This window comes from Mustelus asterias, chromosome 3 (assembly GCF_964213995.1).
Source record: "Mustelus asterias chromosome 3, sMusAst1.hap1.1, whole genome shotgun sequence".
Classification (NCBI taxonomy): Eukaryota; Metazoa; Chordata; class Chondrichthyes; order Carcharhiniformes; family Triakidae; genus Mustelus; species Mustelus asterias.
The window spans coordinates 56,701,336-56,723,873 of record NC_135803.1 but is presented as its reverse complement, the minus strand read 5'-3'; the positions used below and the strand labels follow the sequence as shown (position 1 = coordinate 56,723,873).

At 39.1% G+C, this 22,538-nt stretch overlaps 1 protein-coding gene across 1 annotated transcript in view; it reads right to left on the bottom strand.

Moving 5' to 3' along the window:
* Window positions 1-22,538, bottom strand: part of smc4 (structural maintenance of chromosomes 4) — a 67,122-nt gene that overhangs the window by 15,500 nt on the left and 29,084 nt on the right. The window contains exons 6-17 of the mRNA XM_078209019.1: window positions 20,716-20,880; window positions 20,178-20,305; window positions 19,748-19,888; window positions 15,711-15,861; window positions 13,490-13,654; window positions 12,879-13,112; window positions 11,644-11,829; window positions 11,370-11,531; window positions 11,034-11,259; window positions 7,301-7,380; window positions 5,697-5,849; window positions 453-579 (exon numbers count right to left, since the gene is read on the bottom strand). Of these exons, the coding sequence (XP_078065145.1) occupies window positions 453-579; window positions 5,697-5,849; window positions 7,301-7,380; window positions 11,034-11,259; window positions 11,370-11,531; window positions 11,644-11,829; window positions 12,879-13,112; window positions 13,490-13,654; window positions 15,711-15,861; window positions 19,748-19,888; window positions 20,178-20,305; window positions 20,716-20,880 (1,918 nt within the window). The remainder of the gene's footprint in view (window positions 1-452; window positions 580-5,696; window positions 5,850-7,300; window positions 7,381-11,033; window positions 11,260-11,369; window positions 11,532-11,643; window positions 11,830-12,878; window positions 13,113-13,489; window positions 13,655-15,710; window positions 15,862-19,747; window positions 19,889-20,177; window positions 20,306-20,715; window positions 20,881-22,538) is intronic.

Sequence of the window (22,538 nt, the reverse complement as noted above, 5' to 3'; positions counted from 1 at the left end):
AAGTGGGAGAGCTGGGGAAAGAGGAGGATATACCCCTTTACTATGGTAGCACATGGTAAGTATTTAAAGGTCCAGCCTTTTAATGAATGCATGTGGTAGTTCAAGAGTGGCTAGATGGGCGAGTTGATGGTCATATCGAGGGCTGTAGCCCTGGGCAGATTCGCAAGTCAGTGTTAGACACACTCTCTCAGACAATGACTTAAAGATATGGACCTTAATGAAAATTAATCCGGGAAAGAATTAATTGTCTTTGGTACAGGAAAGGGCTCAGTCAAGTGGGATCTTAAATGGCACGCTGCAGTAGAGAGAAAAAAAAATCATAAATGGCTTTAGATATTTTACTGAATTGATATTTTTTACCAATTGACTATTGTTCACTGAGTTAGAGTGACTTTGCCAGCTCTCAAAACTTCAAATAAGAGAAATAATGAATGGATAAAAAGGCAACTAACCTTTCTTAAAAGCTTCCAGTATTTTCTGCAGCTCTTTCTGTTTGTTCTGATCAGGTGCTGCTGCTGCCACATTTGCTTCAAAGTCCTTCACTTGAACTGTCAAGTGAGCCTGCTGTTCAGTCAGGCCCTAAATTAAACCAGTGCATAAGAGATCAGAAATCTATGCAAGATTCTCCAAATGGCAGTTTCCATAAACCGAAAGTCAATCCAGCACCCTTCAGAGCTATCAACAATTGGTTTGGGTCAGAACAGTTGACACTCAAGAAGCTAGTTCTAATCCACACCACTTACAAGTGCAATTATTTTTTGATTACAACACACAAGCATACATTTTATAATTCTATGGAGTATACAAGGGAGCCATGGTATACAAATTGACACGGGGCTTTGGAATGTCCCGATGACAGTTCCAAACACTGGCTGTGTTGATAGACTATATATTGGTGTCCTATTAGTGCCCTGGCAATTATCTTGTTCTACTACGAACAGTCTTAAACTCTGTTCTCCACCATCACCTTCTGCTTTGCATTTCTTTCACCATCGCCCCCAACAAATGGGAGGAGAGCATGGACCTCTTTGTGACTAAGATTGGATCACCCAGTCAGCTGCCTGGCACCTGTCCATCCTTTACCTAGCACAATGAACTAGACTTCCTCCAAGGTTTCCCCCTGACAGTCCTTTTAGTTTTTCTCCCACTTCCCTTCATGTCCTCCTGTGGACAAGATCCACATCTTGCTCTCTTAAACCCAGACCCACTAAACTACTGACCACCCAACTTTGCTTCCTGGCTCCCATATTAGCTATTGTTAATGGTTTTCTCATTCTTGAAATGTGCTGTCATCACCCCACTCAATAAACCAATCCCTAACCCCTCCCTTCCGTTGAACTACTACTGACCAATTTCTAATCTCCTGTTCCTCTCAAAGTCTTTACACGTCATTATTTTTCACATTTGCCCATTTCCCCAGAACTCCATGTTTGAATCCATCAAGTTTCAAAGAACAAAGAAAAGTACAACACAGGAATAGGCTTTGGCCCTCCAAGCCCGTGCCAATCACAATGCACTAACTAAAAAAAAACCCGTTGCTCTTACTCTGTCTGTATCTCTCTTTTACGCCCCTATTCATGTACCCATTCAGATAACGCTTAAATGTTGCTAATGTGCCTGCTTCCACCACCTCCTCTGGCAGCGCGTTCCAGGTATCCACTACTCTTTGCGCGAAACCCCGCCCTACACATTTCCCTTAAACTTGCCCCCCTCTCACCTTCAACCTGTGCCTCCTTGTAATTGACACTGCCACCCTAGTAAAAAGCCTGACTATTCATTCTATGCCTCATAATTTTGTAGATCTCTATCAGGTCTCCACTCAGCTTCCATCTTGCCAGTGAAAACAATCCTAGTGCATTCAACCTCTCCTCATCACCCTCGAGACCAGGTAACATCCTGGTGAACCTTCTCTGCATTCTCTCCAAAGCTTCCATGTCCTTCTGGTAGTGTGGTGACCAGAATGGCACACAATACGCCAATTGCAGCCGAACCAAGGCTTTATACAGCCGCAACATGATTTGCCAACCCTTATACCCAATGCCCCGGCTGATGAAAGCACTTGTGTTGCCACTTTTACGGAACTGTGGAGCTGCACGCCCAGATCCCTCTGTATATTAATGTTCCTAAGGATTCTGCCATTTACAGCATAATTCACACCTAAATTTGATCCTCCAAAATGCATCACTTCAGATAAAGCCCCATCTGCCATTTCAGTGCCCAAGAATCCAATCTATCTATATTGTGTTGTATCCTCTAACAATCCCCGGCACTATCAGCAACTCCGCCAATCTTCGTGTCATTCTAACTTACTAATCAGACCACCCACATTTTCCTCCAGATCATTTATATATACTACAAACAACACCGGTCCCAGCACTGATCCCTGCGGAACACCAAGAGCTACAGATCTCCAATTTGAAAAACACCCTTCCACCGCTACTCTGTCTTCTATGACCAAGCCGGTTCTGTATCCATCTAGCCAGCCCACCTCAAATCCAATGTGATTTTAGTTTTTGTAACAGTCTGCCATATGGGACCTCGTCAAATGCCTTACTAAAGTCCATATAAACTACATCCACAGCCCTTCCCTCATCAATAATTATCTTTGTCACCTCTTCAAAAAAACCTCAATCAAGCTGTTGAGACATGACCTTCCCTGTATGAAACAGGCTGCCTGGCACTAATTAGTCCATTTTCCTCCAAATGTGCATATTCTCAAAAAAAGTCCCCACCACTGACTTCAGGCTCTCTGGCCTATAATTTCCTGGATTACCCCTGCTTCTTTTCTTAAACAAGGGAACACCCGTGGCTATTTCCCAGTCTTCTGGAACCTTCCCTGTGGTCAAAGGGGATGTGAAGATATCTGTTAAACTCCACTCCTACTACAGTATTAAAATGGCTCTCAAAGTCACAAATGACATTCAATACAACTGTCTACTTGCCACAATCTCATCATTTTTCAGCTGTCTGCAGCCTTTTATACAGCAAATCACACCATCTTCCTTCAATCCCCATCAACCATTGTCTAAGCTAGGTAGGAGTGCATTTGCCCAGTCCCATTCTAGCGAGAGAATCGCTGCAATCACTTCTCTTCCTGCACCTGCAGTTTCTTCTGGTGTCCCACAAAGATCTATTTCTTGGTTCCTATTTCCTATTTAATGTTCATTTATTAATCATAAAGTAAGGCTTACATTAACACTGAAATGAAGTTACTGTGTAATTCCCCTAGTCATCACATTCTGCCTGTTTGGGTCAATGCACCTAACCAACACGCCTTTCAGACTGTGGGAGGAAATGGGAGCACCCGGAGGAAACCCACGCAGACATGGGGAGAACGTGCAAACTCCACACAGACAGTGACCCAAGGCGGGAATCGAACCCAGGTCCCCGGCGCTGTGAGGCAGCAGTGCTAACCACTGTGCCACCATGCCGTACACTGTTACTGAAGGACATCACCTGAAAACAAGGCAGTTTCCACACGTACAAGGACATCCAGTTCCAACCCATCAGTGCCTCCCATCACTACTGGCACAACAGAAATTTATTTCCAGTAAATACTAAGAAACTCTACTCTCTTCCTCTCCCTGGAACCTGTTTGACATTGAACCAGACTGTTTGCAACCGTGGCATTACATTGGACTGAGAAATTTCCAACCACATATCTGCACCATCATTAAGTCTGCCTTTTATTACCTCCACAACACTTCACAACTCCACTCCTCAGTTCAGTTGCTGCTAAAACTCTCAACTTTGCCTTTACTACTGTTAAATTTCACTTATCATATCGCATTGAAAGCCAGCCTCTCCATTACACCCTACAGAAACTCAAGGTCACCCAAAACTCTGCTGTCCATGTTCTAATTTGCCTCAAGTCTAGTTCATTCATCATCCATGTGCTTGCAGACCTACAATGGTTCTGGGTTAAGCAATGCCTTGATTTTAAAATTCTCATTCTTGTTTCCAAATATTCTCATGGCTTCAAACCTTTTTTGTAATCTCCTGCATCCTCATAAACCTCCAAGATATCTGCATTCCTCTAATTCTGTCTCTTCAGTACCAAAATTTTAAAAGACCCATCAGTGGCCATGCCTTTGGCTGCCTGGGACTCGAGCATTGGTATTCCCATCATAAAGCCTCTCCATATTTCTTTCCTCCAAGATGCTCCTTAAAACCTCAGGCCAATTTTTGATTATTGGCCCTAATATTTTCTTACGTGGCTTAGTGTTATACCTAAATCAATAATGCCCCATGAGAAGCAGAAACTGGAATAAAATGGAGTGGGGGGTGGAGAGGAGGGACAGCACAACAGAACAAACCCCCACCCTCCTCCTAGTCCTCATTAATCTGCCCCCATATTGACAATGAGTGGAACTTCCACCCCAAGTCTCATCCTCTGGCAGCTCCATCAGTCCCGGCAGCACCACAAAGGCTTTAGCACACGCTGCCAGGATTGAAGCAGCAGGAGAAGATGGATACCCAAGTATGTCCGGGGTAGGTTGGGTGTGTGTGTGTGTAGGAAATGGGTTTAAGCCAGGATCATAATATGCCTCAGATGAGATCAGATAGAGCAGATCTTCTTGTTGTCAGCACAGTAGAATACACTGTTTATTTCAGAGTTTTTATTTAAGTCCTTATTAACCTACAGCATTATGAAATATTTCATTTCCACATTCAATTTATAATAAAATTAAGATACTCTACATAGTAAGACTTTAACTTCCAGAGATATACAAGTTCTGGTGGATGTCCCATTAAACATTTCCCACACAACAGGAACCCATTCCAACTAACCAGGCATATGGCAAGAAGTGGCTCCATATCTACAACTTTGTGGATGCCAAAATTAAGTGAGTGCAATTCAAGAAGGCAGTCGTTAGCGAGCTGACAAGCCAGCAGCTGAAGCTGGCACAGTAGTGTCATGTACAAATGGAGCTTTGAAAGGAAAGAGTTCCATAGAATTATTTTTTAAAATATGCTCCTCCCAGATACATTTCATGAATTATATTTACATAATGTAAATCATGGCACAACCAAAATTGCACGCGCCTCAGCCAATATAGGCACAGGAGTTCTTGATTGGCTTTTGTTTTTAAAAAAAAATTACATACAGACATTGGGTAAGTGTAAATTGGCACTGAAACTGCACCTCAGCAAGACTGTGCAAGCTAGTTGAGCAGAAATTTTGGGAACTTGTTTTCTGCAGTGAAAACAAGAATCACAGCATAAATTTGTTGTGCCAAAAAACTTAAAACTTAAATTGACAAAGATGCATCAAAACTCAACGAGAAGTGCAGACATTCAAACTGAGCCATTACATAACGTATTTGAGACCAGTATTTGTCATTGGATATGTGGGGTGTATTGCATAGATGCTATAAATCAGCGGTCTCCAAACTCTTCAGTACGAGGGCCGCATCGTATATTCTACACATCTTCGCGGGCCAAAGAAAACAATCAGTTCTATAAATGAATGAATAAAATTTATTGCATCCGGGCCGGATGTGGCCTATGGGCTGTAGTTTGGAGACCCCGGATATAAATTATATGTATAGTAAGTAGCAACTTGGTATCACACCCCACACTTTAATGACATTCATTGCCGTTCAGTTACTGTATTGTAATTGATCCGCTGGCATTTAAAGGAACCATATTTCACCAATATACTAACAAAATACAAGTATTTCAGAGTTACATACCTGAATGCTTGCTGTGTACTTTTCCAGCATATTTTTCATCTCCCTGATACTCTGCCGCTCCTTAACCACTTTTTCTTCCAAACGACCCTTCTGTTCTTGATATTTTTGTGCCGCTGCTAAATCCTTCTGCAATTTAGCCTCCATCTTATCTATCTATTTTTTTTGGGAGAGGTTTTAGTTTCAGCAACTTAAATAAATAAAAAGCAGCACAATATTTATTTGATGGACAGTAGTTTAACGCGCTTTCCTTTACAAACCTACAATGGTTCTGCTTGCAAGGATTATTGGCTGTGCAAGTTTATGGCAGATCAAAGGACTATCATAATTAAGAACTCCTAAATACAATCTTGGTTCTTACAAGATAATCTCTACTGAATTTGGATGATTGGCCTTCCCAGAGATCATTTTATCTAGACTTGATGGATCACACTGGGCGGTTGTAGAATTCCACTTGATTTGGAATCCAGGTGTAGTGACTGTAGCAGTATTTAAAAGGATTGCTCTGCATCAGAATGAGTGCAGACCTAATAACTGCAAGGATATTTTTGCAAACCTACTCTTTGCCATGTAGGGTTGTGCAACAAAGCTGTCCTTCAGCCACGACAGGAACTTAATAATCCATTTTATTTTCCATCATTACTTTGGTTTTCATTAATGGCAAGTCATTTCTTGTAAGAATAAGCAGCACACAGAAACCAGACAGCTTTTATTTTGTCAAGCATTCATAGGATTTGTTTCCTGAGTTAGTGAGATATGACCAGTGATGTGCTCAATATTGGAATTCTCATTGCCCACATGACTAAGTTATTGGTGGACAGAGATCAACATTTGCTGTTACCACCAATTTGCAACTGCAAAAGAACAAAGAACATAAAGTACATGGAGAGAGTATAGATAGCTTACAGGAATGGAAAATCGAGTTTAATGCAAAAATATAGCCTAATTAGTAAATTTTACAATAGAAAATGGAGATCTACAAGTAGAGACACAGATCTTACAGGGCATAATTGTGGGTTGAAAAGCCCAACTCCCACTCTCAGAAGACAATGTATCATTGTAATTGGAACCATCTACTACATGAAGGCAAAATTATATGAATGGATTAAATGCCTTTAATTGGTTACTCTGAAGAATCCAGGTTTCCTAAATGGCTTTTAAACTACAGATAGGCCTTCGTGGAGCAACCAAAGCATTTCATTTTCCAGGTAAACCTGCAGCAACATGGCTACTGATGAGAGAATATACAGTGGCCAACCTCACCTGACTTATACAAGCATTATCCTTGAATAGATGGAAGATTGGCTTGCATAAAATCAGATTTTGTCATCAAGTACAAAGCTAAGTTTTGCACTTTTGTGAATTTTTCCGTTCAAATTTTGTTACACTAAACTTCAAAAATAAACTTAAAAACAAGTCAGAAAGGACCTGCAACAGAGAAAATGGGTTAACGGATTTGGTAAGCAACACAAGCGCCAAGGTACATTAATGTACTAATGGGCTATATAACTGCTAGCTATCACCAGGAATGCTTAAGCTCTTTTCCTCTCCTCCAACCTGGAATATTGAACAATTGTACACTGAAGAATTTTTGGGCAAAGACTTACCTCTTCCGGGGTGGTTTCAACAACTAATGAAGATCCCATTCTACCCTTCATTACTTTTGTTCCGCCTCCAGTCATGGTACCTGAAGCAAGATGGAATTATAAGAAAATTGATCTGCACAGATCTGGCACAGTTTAAGAATATGGGGTCTCCCATTTAAGACCAAGAGAAGGAATTTCTTCACTTGGAGGTTCATTTGTCTTTGGAATTCTCTACCTCAGAGTAACAGAGGCTGGATGATTGAATACTTCCGAGTTACAGATTTTTGATCTACAAGGGTGTCAAAGGTTATGGGAACAGGCAGGAAAATGGAGTTGAGGCCACAATCAGATCATCCATGATTTTATTTAATGACAGAACAAACTTAAGACGACAAATGGTGTCCTTCTGCTCCTATTTCTTATGATCTAATCTGATGGTAAGAACTGCTTTTCACACGTGGATGTAAGAGTTTGCATGGTTGAATATTTATAAATATTTATAAAAAGGCAAAATATCCCATCCACAACTTATTTATTGCATCATTGAGCAATTAAAATAACTACCAATGAATAAACAACAAATAATTAAAATTACCACGAAGAATCAGTAAACAGGAACAAATAAATTAGCTATTTGAAGGAGATAAAATGAAATTCCTCAAAATATTTTCCCAAATGACCTGGTTATCTTGCTTCACTGTAACCTTAATATAGCGCTAAACTGAAATAAAATTTTGAACAAAATTTTTTTCAATTTTATAACAAATCAAGCCTATCGAGAGGCTTTTTGTGTTTGAAATCTCCATGTTTTCAGGTCTGCTTCTGCCAGATGTTGGGAATGCATTTTAGTTGTTTGCAGGATTCTGGCATTTCTGATCCAATTTCTGTCCTTCCAAATTATAGATTAATATGTGGCATCTTCCTGCCTTTTTAACCAATAGGCAAAAAAGCCAGTATTTATTTCTTCAATTGAAGTAAAATATAAATAAATATTGTAGTCCTATGATGAACAGTGACATAAATTTCTATAATATCGTTAAAATGATATGGCCAACACTCAAGTGGCTCCAATGTTGCTACGAATATCTATGCAGTCATTCTTCACAGACAAAATTTAGATCTTGCAGTTGGGTAATCATATCCAATGCCTTCCAAAAAAGAAATTAGCTCCCAGTGATGAGATCAGCTTCCTCAATTGTGTCATAACTAATTGTAAAGAACCTACCGTACTAGAGACTGCAAGAGCCAATCTGGTTGCTTTCCCACCTTATATACAAAAACCCAGGAGTGACTATTTAGCCAAATGCCTCAAATAACTATTTCAATCTATGTGGCACCCAGAAAAAATTTCAAGAGTTCAAAGATGCTTTCACTGTCCACCTCTGCGCTGATCACCAGAAATCTCTTTGCTTTTCATTGCTGGAAAGATTCTTGCTTATACTGCACCATTTAAAACATTGCTGCAAAAAATCTTACCAAGTCAATGCTAGTTAGAAAGGGAAGAGGCACAACTGGCAATACCTATGCTGAAAATGTGGACTGTAAAATATATAGCTCTACTACTTTGACGGATCAATAACCAGTAGAAAGGATTTCTGGAAAAATCACCTCTAAATTTGAGTGTCCAGATCAATTAATTAAAAAGGCCAAATATTTCCATGATGTAATAATGAGTTGAATGAAAGGTTGGGACACTTCCACTTTCTTCCCCTTACAAAGAATGCAAGAATGCATCAATTTCTCAAGCATTCAAGTGATCACCTAAACATGCATTGTAAGGATGATTAGGCACAGAAGCCTGCCATGCACCAGCAGTTTCCCCAAATAACGTCAACGCGCCTCCTGGTTGAGGCCATGCTCGGTGCAGTGTCTCTATTTTAGAATGGGGCTGACTCTCCAACCCCTTGATCTGTGAAAGTCCTTTAGCAACATAGCCTAGTTCCAGAGAACAAGGTACCATTTGGTTTCCAGAACTTGCTCTGATTAGCTGAGAATTTGTGTACAATAGTTATTTCTTGGACTAAGAACATACGTGCATCTTATGACAATAAGGAAAAACTTGAGTTCTCCCTTTCTATATTCCAGCCCACCTGTGCTGTTATCTTCATTGCCAATACATGATATAAAATGTAATAATAACAATGCAGCTGTGGGAGACATCTTACAGCAGAATAAAATTGTGTTATATGCTAAGGTGCGGCTGGGTTAAAACTATTCTTGGGGTCATTTACTTATGTCAGCCAGGGAATTGTGCAAGTTATCCAAGTTCGTAAATTTCTGGTGACAGGTCAATGTGGAAATTTTCTTCACCAATAGCAACTGTCTTAGTCTTTTTAAATTATTTTATCACCTGAAATGCACCAGACAACTAAAGAGTGGATCTTGGACAACATTAACATTTCGAAAGCATAAGAACACAGAACAGTACAGCACAGAACAGGCCCTTCGGCCCACGATGTTGTGCCGAGCTTTATCTGAAACCAAGATCAAGCTATCCCACTCTCTATCATCCTGGTGTGCTCCATGTGCCTATTCAATAACCGCTTAAATGTTCCTAAAGTGTCTGACTCCACTATCACTGCAGGCAGTCCATTCCACACCCAACCACTCTCTGCGTAAAGAACCTACCTCTGATATCCTTCCTGTATCTCCCACCACAAACCCTATAGTTATGCCCCCTTGTAATAGCTCCATCCACCCGAGGAAATAGTCTTTGAAAGTTCACTCTATCTATCCCCTTAATCATTTTATAAACCTCTATTAAGTCTCCCCTCAGCCTCCTCCGCTCCAGAGAGAACAGCCCTAGCTCCCTCAACCTTTCCTCATAAGACCTACCCTCCCAACCAGGCAGCATCCTGGTAAATCTCCTCTGCACTCTTTCCAGCGCTTCCACATCCTTCTTATAGTGAGGTGACCACAACTGCACACAATATTCCAAATGTGGTCTCACCAAGGTCCTGTACAGTTTCAGCATAACCCCACGGCTCTTAAACTCCAACCCCTTGTTAATAAAAGCTAACACACTATAGGCCTTCTTCACAGCTCTATCCACTTGAGTGGCAACCTTTAGAGATCTGTGGATATGAACCCCAAGATCTCTCTGTTCCTCCAGTCTTCAGAACCCTACCTTTGACCCTGTAATCCACATTTAAATTAGTCCTACCAAAATGAATCACCTCACATTTATCAGGGTTAAACTCCATTTACCATTTTTCAGCCCAGCTTTGCATCCTATCTATGTCTCTTTGCAGCCTACAACAGCCCTCCACCTCATCCACTACTCCACCAATCTTGGTGTCATCAGCAAATTTACTGATCCACCCTTCAGCCCCCTCCTCTAAGTCATTAATAAAAATCACAAATAGCAGAGGACCAAGCACTGATCCCTGCGGCACTCCGCTAGCAATCTGCCTCCAATCCGAAAATTTTCCATCGACCACCACCCTCTGTCTTCGATCAGACAGCCAGTTACCTATCCAATCGGCCATTCATAATTACAATTATACTATAGACTCTTTAGAGACTTTTTAATAGACATTATTTTTAATAGACATTTTAATAGACATTATTTCAGATACCATATCATGGATTATCACCAATTCCTGCTTAAATTAATAGACTGAACAAAAGAGCAATTGAAATGGTTAAGTTGCAAGGTGCAAATTTGAAAATGCATACTTAATTCATTAGTTTGTATAACGTTTGAATGAATTACAGGAACAAATTACATTACAATTTACAACACTTGCCATACCTGACTGCTCTATTATCTGCCCTTGCATTGTTACGACTCTCCAGCGCTTGTCCTTCTGGAATGCTACACGTGTTGCCTGTTCTAGATCCTTAGCAACAAGTGTGTCACGAAGTGCAAAGTAAAATGCAGGACGTATTGCCTCATCCTTTATCTTGACCATGTCAAATAGGCGAGGTACCTTTTCTGGAGTTTGGATCATGCCAATGCCTTTCTCCCAAACTTTCATCTGAAGAGTATTTAAAAACAAAAATCATACTATAACAATTGCAACATCAAATCATTGTTGAAACAAGCAATATAAATTTAGGATTGAAATCAAGACCTAACTCAGCGTACCTTATCTAAGCAAATAAAAGTTGCTACTCCAATATTTTGTTTCTTCAAGAATTTAACACACTCTTGAGCAGCATCAATTGTGTCTACAACAATGTTATCCAGGGCACCACAACTGGACGAGATAGCAACGTCATACTTTTCATCAATAGCACCCAAGTCACCCTAAAAGAATACAAACATTCTACATCACATAAAAATGACAAGTCAATCCCAAAAGATAAAGAAAAAAGATTGGTTTCTTCTGCAAGCACATAATTTAAACAAATCTCCTTACCAGTCTTCCATAGATTCCAGGGATTTTACCAGTGCTCTTCTGCTGCATTATTGCCTCCAAAACCCGACCGTGACTGCGATTTACTGTTAGGGAGCTTTTCGCTTCTTCAACTTTTTGTCGCAGTTCATAAACACTATGCCGGATTACAGATTCAGATTGGATTATTTTTTCAAGTTCATTTTCATCCTATAAAGGATACAAAGTAATTCACACTTTGTTACATTTTTAATTCAGCAAGATATTATTCTGAAAGTTCATCAGTTAATAGACCTTCACTGTGTCAACCATTTGCAACTTTTCACTTCATGAAGAAAAATTTAGGATAGACCCCAAATATACCTAAATTTATATTTACCATACTATTAAATCTGAATTACCAACGTATATAAACAAGTGGTCACATGCAGGAATAAATTGTTCATAATCTTATAAAAATACCATTAAAATTACAAACTGAACAATTTCATTTAATTTTATATTGGTTACTACAGATTTTAAGACATTGGAACAATTTGAACAAACATCAAGAAAGTATTGATAGAATATCTACAGATGGAGCACACTGCAATTTAGACTTCAGCCAACAAAAAGCATAAGTGCTAAAAACAATACTTCCAATCATCTAGGACTACAAAATTAACAAACCGGTAGCCAAGTGTCAACAGGAATAAGTTGTCTACACTGAGAGTCAAATTGCAATGAGGGGCCACATGATCTATTCCTCCTGCGAATATCTGAAACAAAGTAATTACATCCCTCTATATAGTGGCTGGGATTCTCTGACTCTTCACATCAGCGGGATTCTCTGGTCCCGTTGCAGTGAACAGATTTGGCCATCCTTGTTGGAAGCGGCAGCTTGGCATGCACAGCCGGAGAATTCCAGCCAGTGTCTCTTAAATATTCAACTGCAATAGTTTCTAAATTCATATGTTGGGTGTTTACATTAACTGGATTGTGTACAGATTCTATACAAACTTCAGTCCATGCCAATAATCATAATTTTAAATTTATTATTGTCACATGTATTAGTATACAGTGAAAAGGATTGTTTCTTGCATGCTCTACAGATAAAGCATACCGTTCATAGAGAAGGAAATTTCTATGAAATTCTATGAAAGGAGAGAGTGCAGAATGTAGTGTTAGTCATAGCTTGAGTGTAGAGAAAGAACAACATATTTAAATATTGGCTTAAGAATTACATGCAACCATAATGCACACAAGCTCCCTTTTCTCACCTTTTGCAGTTCTTGTTCACTCTGTGGTATTTTGCTTTCTAGCTCTTTAATTGTTGCTTTTCTTTCTTTAAGTGTACTAATATTAGTAGCCAGGGCTTCTTTAGCCTGGTTGAGTTGGCCCAAAGCAGTTTTGTGGCGACTGAGGTAGATATCTAGTTCTGACTGAGCTACATCCATCTTTGATCTAGTTTCATTTACAGCTTTACTCAACTCCATGAGCTCCTTCTCTTTCAACTGTAAGGAAAAACATCACAAAGAAAACATTGGTATGAACATTTGGGGGCATGTCAGCTATACAAGTTCACTTTTTGAAATTTGTTCCAAGTTGAATTTCAGCATAAATTTGAAAGGCATCTTTGTTTGGCTAAACATTATTTTGCCTGTGCATACTGCCTTGTACATTAATGGGGTCCTATATGTACTTCCATGACATGGCCAAATGCCATTGGAAAAAACATCTCAGAAATAACACTATTTACCACTGCTCAAGTCTCACTTGACAAAATTGTTAATGATTAGTTAAATTCACTTTGCTACCCCAAACTTAAAACATGAAATTTTATTGCACATTCACACCCCCTAATGTAAATTAACTTAACATTATACCCAACCTCTTTGTCTTCTTGCAATCCCTTTGTCTCCTGTTTGAGACTGTTCATCACTTTATTTAGCTTCTCTTCCTCCTTCACTTTATCCTGTTCAAGCTGTTCTTTTTTAGCAGTTGATTCTCTGATGGTCTTCTCACTACCACCAGGCACATTCTTCAATTCCTCAAGCTAAAACAAAATTCAAAACAGATAGAAAAACAATAGTTTATACCATAAATATGCAAAACCACAAGTTAGGCATCATTGGACAGCATGGTAGCACAGTGGTTGGCAGTGCTGCTTCACAGCTCCAGGGACCTGGGTTTGATTCCCGGCTTGGGTCACTGTCTGTGTGGAGTTTGCACATTCTCCTCGTGTCTGCGTGGGTTTCCTCCGGGTGCTCCGGTTTCCTCCCACAATCCAAAGATGTGCGGGTTAGGTTGATTGGCCATGCTAAAATTGCCCCTTAGTGTCCCGAGATGCGTAGGTTAGAGGGGTTAGTGGGTAAAATATGTAGGGATATGGGGGTAGGGCCTGGGTGGGATTGTGGTCGGTGCAGACTCGATGGGCCCAATGGCCTCTTTCTGTACTGTAGGGTTTCTATGATTGCACCAATAATCTAAATACTTTACTGTAAAATGAAACAAAGCATAAAAGGCTGCATAATTATATACAGAATTTGAAATGATAATTTGGGCATTTACATGGTAAAGTCCGAAATGCATTTGGAATACACTACAAAAAAGGGAATTTTGAAGGGATGCAAGATGAATGTTTCAAAGAAAGAACTGATTTATTTTTGGAGTCAATAAGATTGGGGAAAGATACTACATCACTCCAGTGGGTGAAAGAGCAGCATTAATTTTCTTGCATTTGCTTCACTGTTCAAGCCATGAGACTATTTGCCCTGATACTTGAAAAAAGCTTTCTGCTCAGAAATTGACTACATTGAGTATACAACAGAGAAATAAGCCATTTAGCCCAAATAGTCCATGCTGGCATTTATGCTCCTCTCAAACCTCTTCTCATCCTTCCTCATCGAACATTTACAACATAACCCTCTATTTTCTTCTCTTTCGTGTGCTTATCTATATAACTTGCCTCAATCAGTCTCTGAAGTAGAGAGTTCCACATTTTCACCACCCTGTATGTGAAGAAGTTTCTTCTGAATTCCCTATTTTTTTGCTGTTTATCTTATCATTTTGCTCTTCCCCAACACTCCACTCTCTGTACCTACCATATCAAAACCATTCATAACTATTCAGACCGATTAGTTCTTCTGCTTTCAAGAGAAAGAGAGATCCAAGCAGTTCATCCTTTTCTTACCGGCATAATCTCAGCTCAGGTGCCATTCTTGTCATCCTTTTTGCATCACCTCCAATGCCTTTATACAATTTCAAAACATGACAGCCAGAACTTACATAGAGGTTTACAGCATGGAAACAGGTCCTTTGGCCCAACTTGTTCACACCGTCCAGTTTTTAACCACTAAGCTCGTTCAAATTGCCTCATTTGGCATATCCCTCCATACCTATCTTACCCATGTACCCACTGTACACTGGACTCCCAAACAGAGCACAACCTGTCAATTCTACTCCTCTAGAAATAAATCCTAGTGCCTGTTTTGCTTTTGTTATGATCTGCATCTCTACTTTTGAGTGATTTGTATTCCCAAGTCTGTTTGAGCTCAATTCCATTAAGATACTCATTTTTCAAATAATAGGTGACATCCTAAACTGTCTTACAAAAATAATACCTCACATTTATCAATGCTTCAACTTGGTACTGGATGAATGGAGGTTACGTACAGCAAAATGGTATTTTACAATAGAATTCTGATCTTCCCATGGGAGATTCACTGGTGCACAACCAGCTTTTCCAGATGGGCTAAAGCTCTTTAGAAGCAAATCAACGGTACATGCATAACATTTAATTTAAATGTTTCGGCCATAAGGAAATTACACTTGTAACAACCATAAATGGATTATTAAATTAATAGCTAAAACAATCTAAGAACTCATGGTAAAATCACACGTGTAGTTCTACTTGTGTTTATGTGCCAAATTTGTGACGTATGTCTGGCATTTTCCCATAGGGAAAGGATTAGATAGATGTGCGAAGTGGGCTCCAACATTTCAGTTTAATTACTAAGCTGATTAAATCAGTTATCTGTCACATGGAAATGATGTCAAACAACCTGTGCACCTCTGCCTTAATTTGTATGTTCAAATGAACAAAGCTTTACCTTATCCATATCTTTTTGTAGTTGCTTCTGCAGTTTCTTCTCTTTACTTTTTGAATGTTTCAGCTTTTCTCGGACTTTGACATCTTGTAAATCAAACTGTGCAAATGTTTCCTTCTTCTCTTCAATGAATTTTGTAATTTTCCCTAGTTTTCTATAAAATACTACCATTAAAGACATGCATATAACTGCCTTCAATTATTTATTAATATTTAATAGACATAGCCTATGTTCTTCATATAATATCCCTACAACAATCAGAATAGCAAGTTTTTCCATCACTCCCTTCTTTCTTTCATTCAGATAGTGGGAATAAAGGGAGGTAACTTTACAATTGACAGGAACTGTCAGGTACCCATTTTTGAATTTTCAGTCTGCAATTCAAAATGTTCTCTCATTACAAGGGCATCACAGCTAAAGTTTTAAAGTTTATTTATTAGTCAAAAGTAAGGCTTACATTAACACTGCAATGAAGTTACTGTGAAATTCCCCTAGTCGCTACAGTCCGGCGCCTGTTCGGGTCAATGCACCTAACCAGCAAGTCTTTCAGACTTGTGGAAGGAAACCGGAGCACCCGGAGGAAACCCATGCAGACAGGGGGAGAACGTGCAAACTCCACACAGTGATCCTAGCCGGGAATCGAACCTGGGTCCCTGGCGCTGTGAAGCAGCAGTGCTAACCACTGTGCTACCAGGACAGCGGATAGCAATTTATAGAAGGACCCCTGGCTGTGCGCCAGGAACTGACTTTGGTCTAATGTGCCTCAGTAATACTATGCATTTGTCAATTAACCTTAGTTTCAAAATCCAGAAATAAAAGGACAATGATCAATAACTTGCATTTATATAATGCCACTGACGTGGAAAAAAAGCTTAGACAACATCAAGCCTGAAGGAGATATTATGAGGCTGAAATGAGTGTTAAATAGAATCTTAAAGAAACAGAAGAGAATTCCAGATGTTGGGTTGGGCCTAATCACCTAAGGTGGGGTAAGAGGAAGAGGTGCACAAGAGACCAGAGCTGGAGAAATACATAGCTTTGAAGGGTTCTGGGAACATAGGAACAGGACGAGGTCATTCAGTCTTTTGAAGTGTTTTAGATTCCACTACTCTTTGCATAGTGCAAAGGAAGTTTTCTAATTTCACTGCCAACTGGACCAAGGATAACTTCAAGGTTATAAAATTTATTAGTCACAAGTAGGTTTACATTCACACTGTAATGAAGTTACTGTGAAAATCCCCTAGTCGCCACACTCCGGCATCTGTTCGGTATACAGAGGGAGAGTTTAGCACGGCCAATCCACCTAATCTGCACACCTTTGGACTGTGAGAGGAAACCGGAGCATCCGGAGGAAATCCTCGCAGACATGAGGAGAATGTGCAAACTCTACACGGTGACCCAAGCCGGGAACTAAACCCGGGTCCCTAGCGCTGTGAGGCAGCAGTGCTAACCACTGTACCAGCGTGCTACCCACTTGTTCTGAATTCCTCAACCTGGGGAAATAGTATTTCTGTACCTACTCTATTAAATCCCCATATCATTTTAAACCCTTTAATTAAATTATAATGAAAGACCTGGAGACAATTAGAGAGATGTGAAAGGGCAAGTCAATCAAAGGATTTAAGCACAATATTGAGAATTTTTAAATTGACACTTTAGGGAACCAGAAACTAATGTAGGTCAGCAGGTTGAGAGAGTGAGGCAGTGCAGAATAGGACTGCAGACTTTTGGTTCAGTTGAATTTTATGGATGAGACGGTAGGTTGTTGACAAGAATTGAAGTTGAAGAAATGTGATGGTGACAGAAACATGGAGGTTCCAGCAGTAGAAAGGCTAAGGCAGGCAGGACTGTGGAGTTTCCCAAGGGTCCCAAGTGGTTTTGTTTAACTCAAAGAAATAATGGCCAATCCAGGAGTTTAATATAGAGGCAGCGGAGGATAGTCAGCATACCTACAGAATCTGACCCCATGCCTTCGGATGATACTAACAAAAGACAACATATAGAAGAGAGAGTCCAGAGGGTACTGGTGTGGGAGCAGAAAGAGAAACCATTGTTGGAGATTGCCTAGCTAGGAGTGGAACCAATGGGATACTAAGCTGAATAAGGAGAGGCATTGGAGGAGGATTGCCAGCTACATCCAAGACTGCAGAAACCATGAAGGGATAATGCATAATTGTCAAAGTAGATATTGCATCTTTGATGAGGGCCATTTCAGAAAACCTGACTGAAAAAAACGACACTAAATTGAGAAAAAATGGGTAACAAGTTGGGAGGTGACAGCATGTTAGTAGGTACAGAACTAAGAGGGAACCATTTAAAGATGTTTGCTATCATAGAAGATAGGAAGAGATGCTGTGTGGTCAGCAGGTTAGTGGTTGTGTCAAGAGAGCACAAAGTGTCTCCAGGATAAAAATTAGAGGGCACAAGGAGAGATAAGAGAGAGAAAGAAGTTGGTTTAGCGGAGAGTTTTGGAAAAGGATTGGCACAATGGTCAAAGGGAAGAGGGTCTGCAGCAGAAGCAACATCAACAATATATATCTCACATCTCATCAATTTAACCACAGCTCACCACCGGGGGTTAATCTCACCAACATTCTTCAAATCCCACTAAGCCACCCAATAGTGACCCTTTGGACTCTATCAGCTGATCAGAACCACCCATCTCAATATTTCTTCTCAGAAGGTCCTTGTATTCCATTACCTTACTGTTGGGGATTGCACTGTTTTTCTGGTTTTGACAAAATTGGCTCACAGGGAGTGACACATTCCATCCTTTTGAAGCCTTCTTGCCCTGACTATATTAATTTTAATCTCCTCCATTCAAATCACTGTAGTGGTGTGTCTGGCCTTTCTGACCAAATCACACCATGGCTTCCCCCTCAGATAGGGTGATTTGAGTGGTGAGGGATTCTTGAAAAAGAGAAGATCTGGATTATAATCAAGATGATGGGAACAGTAGGAGATAGCAACAGTCAACTCTGTTGGATCTGAAGCCAAAGTGTAGAAGTGACTGATATCTTATGTCAGGCTACGTAATAATAATTAATTTTAGGAGAGACATATGCCCTGGTTGTAAAGATGAGAGGGCTTAAAGATGATGGTTGAAGGCCTGTGAGGGAAGAATTGAAGTTTTAGGCAGGATATAGTAAGCTTGGAATATCAAAATAATGTCCAGTAAAATAGATAACACATTATACATACACATTGAAAAAAACAATAATTCATGACAGAGTTAATGATTGTTTTTTATACCATCATGGTATGCTGAAGCAAAGGTTGCCGTTTTATAAATGATATCTCATGCCTATAACTAGGACTCAATAAGAATTGGATAGGGAAAGAGGAAATACACACTAAATTGGTTGTACATGAAAATCAAGATGTTCTACTCGAAAACCTGCAGGATTATATTTCTTAATAAGATGTAACATAATTGGTTAGTAACCACAGAATTAGCAACTAAAGCCAACCAGAAGGATTCCTGAACTGTTGTCAGCTTTCTGCATGGCTAAAATAACAAATCTGAGCTGTCTCAGACAGATCTTCACTGATGATGAAGATTCCAAATTTGTAGGTTGGAAATACTCGAGAGATTAACTGAATATTCCACAGTTCTCTCAATTTACCTTTGGGGGTGTTTTTTTCCTGAAAGTAAAGAGCTTAAAAGTAAATGTTTTTTAAAAATCCATACTTTATGTCCTTAACTGCTGTTTCTACTTGTTTGAATATTGAATGGTCTCATGTCTGTTGTCTAGTCTTGTTCTTGAAGGTTCTAAAATAATTAGGTAACAAACCTCAGTTGTGGTAACAAGACCAACACCAAACATTTTGTACATTCCACCCATAGGGGATTGAATGTCAGCGACATATCAGCGCACATCATGTGATTCTGTTCCACAGAATTATAAAATGAGAGAGCAATACTATAAACAAGTACAACAAAACTATGGACGATGAGAATCAGAAATATAAATGTAAGGTAGTGCAAGAGAAAAATAGCCATTTCCAGTTAATGACCATTCTGTACATATATGTCTTACTTTTCAAGATGTTTCAAAGCATTATTTTTGACTTTTATGTCTTCCACAAGTTTGACACTTTTGTCACGGGTATCTTGAGTGTCTTGATGAATTTTTTGTTTCTGTGCCCCCATATCAGCTATCCTTTTCTGCACATCATGACTGATGAGGGAAGGGGGGAAAAAAAGCAGAGTCTAGTTTGAGCTCAACTAAAAAACTGTATGCAGTTTTAAAGCAGAAATACAATTTGATTGGAAAAGTGAAATGTTTTGATAAGAACCAATAACAGCTCTTCATTTAAGAAATAAATTGCATGTGGGAACTAACAAAAACACTAATTTACAAATAAGCATTTCAAGCTGTCAGTTATTAGATATTAAAATGTGGATAAGGTAATATATATTGAACAATATGATTAATGCAATACTTTGCAGCAGAAAGTTGAACATACATATAATATTGTAAGACACAATTCTTTTTCTTCACAACCTCATTTTCCAAGGCAAGAAACTCAATTGCAAGATTTTTTTCTCCTTCCAAGGCATCCTTTTCTTTTTCCACCATCTTAACCCTATTAAGCTAAAATAAAAGCAAGTTTAACAACTTTGTATTTTTCACAATTAAATTCAAATAAATAGTTCATGAATGCACATCACCATACATTTCAAGAACTGTGAAATCTTTGAACCAATCCAAAACAATTTCTCCAAGGTTCTCGAAGTTAATTTTATGAATGTACCTATGCTTTATAACAATTGCAGAAGCACGTGTAAACAAAAGATAAACCGGTATGCTAAATATTCCACTTTATAACAATGAATCAAATATCTAGAAGTTTCCAAGTATTGTTGAAGAGTTAACAAAAACTCAAACTTCAGTAATTAGAATCTTGGAAAGAATGTTGTCAGCACTAGTTAACTAGCGATAACAGGTGACTTTACATTTAGGAATATTACATTAGATCATTCACTCAACTGTTTCAAATTTACCTTTTCTCCTCTCTGTTCATTCAAAATCTCAACTCTGCGACAGAGGATCTGTATTGGTTCTTTCAACCGTCCTGATCCAATTATGTCTTCTAGATATTCCAGCATACCTTCACTATGCTCATTTTGGCCTTTTGGCTTCATCATCGCAATTTGCTCCACTTCACCCTAAAGATAGACCACATATGTAGGAAGTGGTTTAATTGATTTGGTAATGTTCATTAGTGTTTACAATGAATATATACAATTTAAAGATGTACTATACAGATACTTTAAAAACTGCTGCTTTTGACATTGAACTGGAAATGAACTACACATACATCTCCCTCAGTGAGCAACGTTAAGAGAACTGGGTCCTCAAACAAAAATAAAACCATTAATTTAATTTGGATTGATATTCAAAGATTGAGACTTAAAATAAAGCTAGTTCAATCTACAAATATTTAATCATATTTGAGATTATGATTTGACCATAAAGTAACAGCATGTTCACATTTTGTGATCAATACGGTCTATGTAATTGGAACACAGGAGCAAAAGGCATTAAAAAAGCACTCATGAAGTCATGTTTTGGAATTAAATCTCTTACTCTTCACAAAGAAATTTCACATGAAAGCATGTCTAAATTTGTTGAAACAGATCAACTTTCACTGGTTTAAAAGAAAAAGGCAAGTTGGAAAATAAGTCTTAGCACCAGACATTGAAATTGTTATCCAGGACTATCAGGAAAAATTAAAGGAGCAATTCCGGTACTTTTAAATTTTCTACCGAGGCAAGACTGGCACTACAGATTGACCACCTGCTAGACACCTTCTATTGCAAAACACTACTTTGTTCTTGAGTGATCCCAGCAACTTATTTCACCTCAAAGAAATTTTGCTTCTTCCTGCTGAGCTTTGCATAAGGCCAATTTCAAAACACAGTAACAGGGTTGATTAACAACTATTCTGCCCAGTTGGGGGTGGGAGTGGGTTGAGGATCAAGACCAACAATACCAGAAAACCACATTTTAAACATCAAGATCAGCCAGCTTTAGCTCAACTCAGGAGAAAGGTAGTTAAGCAGTTTATTTAAAATATATATCTGTGCGTGGAAAGTGGGCAAAACTAGCAAGACAGCATTTCCATCCCTAGCCATGCTATGGACTAAACCCAGAATCATGTGCAAGCCAAACGACAGATATAAGATTCACCACCATGAAAGATATTAATGCATCACAGAATGGTTACAGGACAGAAGTGCTGGATCTGTGCATAAGCAATTCACCTAATGTCATTTCCACTGCCTTCTCCAATGGCTCTACAAATCTTTTCCTCTTCGAATAATAATCCAATTTTCTTTTTGAAAGCTATGATTAAATCTGCCTCCACCAATCTTTGGCAGTGTCTCAGTTGGGTTTTTACATTAATCCAACAGTCTTCAGTTCTGCTAGCTCAGATGGTGGTCAGTACTATTGTTACACTACTGGATCACACTATTGCACAAGTAGATACTGAGCAGTGAGCATTTGTACCAACATGCAGTGGATGTGCCATCCATTTATGGCATGTCTCATGGGGTTGTGGGTCTTTGGAACTCTCTTCCTCAAAATGCAGTGGAAGCAGTCTTTGATTATTTTTAAGGGAGAGCGAGACAGAATCTTAATGAGCAAGGTGGTGAATAGTTATTGGGGTAGGTGAGAATGTGGAGTTGAGGTTACAATTAGACAATCTTATGGAAAAATGGAGCAGGCTTGAGGAATTAAGTGGTCTACTCCTAATTTGTATGTTCATATGGCAACAACCATCACCACTGAATCCAACCAACTATAAGTAGCAAACCCAAAT